The sequence below is a fragment of the Quercus suber genome, unplaced genomic scaffold (genome assembly GCF_002906115.3).
Source record: "Quercus suber isolate HL8 unplaced genomic scaffold, Cork oak 2.0 scaffold_72, whole genome shotgun sequence".
Taxonomy (NCBI): domain Eukaryota; kingdom Viridiplantae; phylum Streptophyta; class Magnoliopsida; order Fagales; family Fagaceae; genus Quercus; species Quercus suber.
This window is the reverse complement of record NW_027069537.1, coordinates 625,725-631,365: the sequence shown is the minus strand read 5'-3', so window position 1 is coordinate 631,365 and position 5,641 is coordinate 625,725. Positions and strand designations below refer to the sequence as shown.

Genomic DNA, 5,641 nt, shown 5'->3' with positions numbered 1-5,641 from the left:
ATCTCATATATCCTTTTCCTCTCCTATTTTTCGATCCCCCTCTATCAGAGGTACCCTTCCCTTATATAGCATTGCCTTCTTACATCTCCTCCGTCCATTTGTTCATCATCCAGGCACCTACTTGAGTACATGTCCCATCACCCCACTTTTAGCCTTATGTGAGTGGCGGTAGCTGAGAAAGCACTGTTCAGGGGTCCTATCCACATAAATGCGGCCAGGAAGTTAGGTGCAGTGCATTAAATGTGGTGGTTGGAGTATGCCTCCTTGATATTTCTCTGTTGCCGTTATCTTTATGTGTGTCCGAGGTCCCTCTCCCTCTTGACACTTGTCAAATAGATCAGTTGAACCTCCCATACTCGTGTTTGATCAAACCTCTTCGGATCCGAGGACGCATGGCTACTCGGACATATGAGCATCTCCTCGGATGGTATGCGTGCTCATCTCCAGGCATCCCCCATTGGCGTGGGCATCCGACTGAAGGTCTCATCTCCTCGGATGAAGAGTGTTCCTGATTCAGGGACTTGGGCCCAATAAGTTGGGCTGGGTTTTTCTCCCCCCACAAGGGGTATTTCTATCATTTTAGTGGTTTTTAGTGTAGTTTGTTATTTTTCATATTTGAAGTTTATTTTAAAGATTTTTGGACATTTTTTTTTTTTAGTTTTTAGGTATGCATTCTCTTCAAATTGAGAATATTTTACAGATCACACAGCATATATATCAATATATCAACTTCAAATGAAGGTTTTTTTTAGGTCAATTATTTCAGTCTAAGTAAATTTTTCTGATTTTCAAACAACAAGAAATGAGAAAAACATATGTAAAGAAATATTATTAGTAAACAATTTTAAGAAATTTTTAATATCACTTTCATAAAAAGTTTCTAAAAATATTTCTTAAACTAATGTTTTTAAAGCATTGGTTAACTTTTCTCTTAAACTAAATATATCACTTTCACTTTCAGATCAGTTAGTAAACAATTTTAGGAAACAATTTTAAGAAAATTTTGATATCACTTTCATAAAAAATATAAAAAAATTATTAAAATTTTTTTTTTTCTCATAAAAAGTTCCTAAATGTATTTCTCAAACTAATGTTTTTAAAGCATTAGGTAACTTTTCCCTTAAACTAAATCTCTCACTTTTAGATCTAGCAAGTCTTCACTCTTTTTTCAGTGGTTGGCTAGTCTTATCCCATGGCCCCATGGCTAATAACTGAGCCGGGGAGCAATGTCTCCTTCTGCCTTATGGGCAGGCCACAAGAGTGCCCCCTGTCTGGAGTCCAGGGTACTCCTACCTAATTCATTATTCTGATTTTTATGATTCCAATACTGTTTTGAGCAATCTCCCAACTCAAGATGCTTGCACTGGGGTCTGTCTTATCACAGGATGGCCCAATTCAGAGGGTCAATGTCTCAATTATCGGTATCTATATATGTATTTTGGATTGGAAGCCATGTATATATGTTATGTTATTTGATAATGGAAGTTTCGCCACCCATTATTGCTCTATCTTTTCCCTACCATTTTTGGAGGCTAGCCTGTACAAACAGTTTTTATAGCTTGTTTCTTATTGTTTCACAGTTTCAGCACAGGCTTCCCAATCCCAAATATCCATATTTCATATCCTGTGTGGTAACGTAACTTGTGCCTGTCTGAGTGATCAAATTGTTGTAGCAGAGGAAAGTCAAATAGCTAATAAAATCTGAGGCATCAGGCATACACAAACACAGCATAAATTGATTTTACTGGTAAAAAACTATAGATGGCACTATGACAGCAAATCTTTAACAGTCAAAGTTGTCAATAACTATTGAAATTAAAATAAGCCAACTCCCTAGTTGGTACATTTAAATTAACCATCCAAATCAGATAAACAACAAGTTACTCCACACTTCTTGGCTCTCCTTCCTTTGTTTCCACCTACTAACTAAATCTCCATCGTGTTCTTCATCATCTGTTTCTAGCCCAGGTCAGGTCTGTTCTTGATTACAAGGATGGAATTGAGGAACTTGCAAGAGTTGAACCAAGCACATCCTCAAACAGACTAGCTCCCTCTCGGCTCCTTTTGTTCTCAACTCTTGGGCTACTGCCTGAACTGCTATTTGAGAGTGAACCAAAAGGCGCCTTTTGCAAGACACCTGTGGGGGAAGAGCCCAACTGAGGACTGCCATCCCACCCTTCTGTCAAGAGGTTAAGAGCTGATGAGTTGTTGCAGGCTCTTGCAGTGCTTGTGGTGCTGGTCAAGACCTCACCCAGAGGACCCCCCATTGAAGTACCCCAAGAGATTGGTATCCAGTTAGTTTGCTTCTGAGTCGGTTCACTAAAGTCAGTGCTCATCCCCAAGTTCATTTGAATTGGCTCAAACTCACGAGATAACCTTAGAGGTGAGAGTTTGTTTTGTGTCGGTGAGGATGAGGATGATGAGAAGTCTGAGGGTGCCATAGGGATTGACATTGAGAGCTGAGTCCAGTCTGATTTCAGTTCTTCTGGCCAGGACATGACAGAGAGATTCGACTGGTCCTTAGGCAATTCATCAATGAATTGGCGAAGTGGATGTTGATCTTGGCATTCCTGGTCATTGAAGTCTAGGAAAGAACCATAGCTTTTAGAATTTAGGTAAGAACCCCTATGACAAGGATGAAGGAGGGAATCAGTGGAAACTAGCCCAAACTCTGATTGAGAGGATTCTTCTAATGGTATCCCTTGTTTCAAAATGGTAAAAGTAGATTCATTAGATTTCAGGCTGATAGTGGAGGACATTGTGGAGAGACCCCGTGGATCTTGCATTCTGGCACAAACATTCTCTCTGTTCCAGAAAAGGAAAGAAATATCTATATTGAGAAAAAAGAAAAAAAAAAAGTGGCCAAGGAAAAGGAAGCAGCTTACAAGTACCATTAAGTATCATTATAACCTCTATAATGTCTACCATAAAGGCCTCTATTCAATTATCCAAAGATATTGGAAACGGAGGATATATTAATAAAAAAAAATAAAAAAATAAAGGAATCCTAAGCCTCAACCATAAGGACTAGTCACTTTCACCAAAGTAAAGATAAAACGATGGGGTCTACTTTAAAGTAAAGTGAAGCAAGTAAATAAAGAGTGCAAGTATGCAAACTGTTTTAAATTAAATGTCTTCTTAGCTCAAAACTTAAAAGGTATAAACTAAGAACTAAACAGATAAAGGAAGCTCTAATTCACAAAGTATTTTTATTTTTCACCTGCTGACAAGGGCATCCGCAGAAGGATTGGAAGCACCACCAGGCTGCAAGTTCTTGAACTGGTGCTGTGTCATAGCAAGGTTGTTGGATGCACCACTGCTGGGAATTACCACTGTTGACAGTGAGGAAGTCCCCGGTACAACTTTCGAATTAGTGGCCCCAGGGGCAGCATGGCCAGTTTGGCCTTCCACAGGCTTTCTTGAACGATGGCGGCCCCGATTTATGTGCCTTTCACAGTACTTCTGGTCGGCAACAGCATCTCTTGAGCACCGCCATTTCTTTCCATCCGTTCGACGACACCTTCCAGGCTCAGGATCGGTATTGCCAGAGAAACCTAGATGGAAAGAGCCCCAACCCACTGCATAAAATTCAAAATGAAAAACACCAATAAAATGATAGGGATTAAGGAAAAAGACTAATCAGAAAAAAAGGGGGGAAAAAAAGAAGAAAATGAATTCTGCATCAAAGACAGTATCACTTTGTAGCTTAAAAACACAGCATATCTTGAATATTGGATAAAACTTTCTACCAAAAATTAGCTAAAAGCTTGGAGATCACTGCTGATGCTGTAATATATAACAGTACAAGAAATAGCAGTCAATACTTAACATATAACAGTAAAGTAAGATGACATACACAAATGGGGTACCAAAATGTAACGAATATATAAGAAATTACATGAATTGTAAGGCGAAGATCCAGTAGCTGAGCCAGACAAGCCATAAGGGTAGAGGGATCTCTTGAGAGGGAAGAGCAAATTGGAGGGCACAGCCACATTTGATGTGATGTACTTGTAGATCAAGGCCTGATGCTCTAGCTCTATCCACTGAGATGGAGTAAATGGTCCCCTAACTCCAGCAAAGCTCCCATGCATGCTTGAATTCAAGCTTCCAGAACCATAAGCTGAAAAAAGACAATGTAAATAACTTGCCCATAACTTGTACAGGAATCACACATAATATGAAAAAAAAAAACACACACACACACACACACTAAAGAAACAGAGAAAACCAAGAAAGTCTTATCCACTAGTCATAATATATTTCCTATCCTTTCTTGCCCTTTTCCCCTTTGGTTTCCATCAGTCTGAGAGCGTTGAAAATTATACCAAAACTAATTTAAAGCAGAAGTACCAAATATATAATACAAGGAAAACTCCACCCTTTTATGCTTGACAAGACACAAAACTAAAATTTTTCAACAAATAACAATGAAAAAGACCCGCACCAAACATGAAAATGAAGCCACCTAATAACTTTTTTAGCAGAACCCATCTTTGGTACTAGAATAATGTGCTTAAATCTCTGTCTTCCCCATACCTCATCTCACAAAACCAAATACAAATATTCCCCAAAATACGAAGCATACTCAACTCAAACCACAGCAAAGATCGTGTTAGAGGATTACCTGCATTTCTAGAGTAAGCAGAAGGTGTGCGTTGGTAGTAAGGGAAAACTGAGTTGTGTGTGGCTTTATCCACTAGTCCACCATCCTTACTTAGAAAAGGAACCTCTGATTTGACCGAAGAGAAGCTCAGCATAAGCTCCTGTTGGCGATTATCAGAAATGGGCAAAGTATTAGATCTCAATAAAGGAGTGCCCTGGTGCAATGACATTGTCTTGTAAGCTAAAAGACTATCACTTTTAGCCATTTTAGAACTCTTCCAGTCATCTTCACCAGCCCCAGATTTGTGTTGCTTAACTAACCCAGATCCAAGACCCTTTGGCTTGGTTTCAGGGTCTGAGACCTTGGAAGAACCTCCTCTACCTTCAGGACCTACCAAATCCTCCAAACCCATTACCCCAAAATCCATTTTGGAGATACTACCATTCTACAAGACTCTATTAAGCATCATGAAGAGGAGGAGAGAGGTTAAGCTTCAAATAGATGGAAAAAAGAGGAAGAGAGGCGCATCTGATGAAGCGTGGGTTTTGTACTTTGTTGAGCTGAGTTTTTTAAGTAAGCTTTGAGAAGGAAAAAAATAATTGGAGAGAGAGAGAGAGAGAGAGATCGTGTGTGCGAGAGAGTTGAAACTTAAAACTGAGGAGCAGACAAAGCTATAGTACCAAACCAAACACTCGTTCTCAGACACATATAACATATTATTGTGCTTTTAAGTTTTATAATAGGCACTCTCGCAAGTTTATCCATTTTTTATTTTAAGGATATTAGAAAGTTTTAGGGTAAAAAACATTCTTGGTAAAATAAATATGTTTGGCCCAGTTTTTTTTTAAAAAAAAAAAAACTTAAAACATTTCTATTTAAATTATTTTTTAAATAAAATAACATTAAGAATAAGTTGATTCAAACTCAAAAGATATCATTTATACTTAGGGTGTCAATTCGGATTAGCGTGTCAGGTTCATATCGTGTCAAGGTAGGGGTATTCGATTAAATGGCTCAATCCTAACCCAACCCATT

The 5,641-nt window shown here is 38.6% G+C and overlaps 1 protein-coding gene across 1 annotated transcript; it reads right to left on the bottom strand.

The window, feature by feature from the left end:
- Window positions 1-1,716: 1,716 nt before the first annotated feature.
- LOC112028562 (growth-regulating factor 1) lies at window positions 1,717-5,263 on the bottom strand. The gene is made up of 4 exons (XM_024061260.2): window positions 4,628-5,263; window positions 3,899-4,123; window positions 3,221-3,578; window positions 1,717-2,805 (listed from the first exon to the last, which is right to left on the bottom strand). Exons 1-4 carry the CDS (start codon window positions 5,031-5,033, stop codon window positions 1,986-1,988), a joined length of 1,809 nt encoding a protein of 602 aa, XP_023917028.2. The 5' UTR covers window positions 5,034-5,263; the 3' UTR covers window positions 1,717-1,985.
- Window positions 5,264-5,641: the final 378 nt, after the last annotated feature.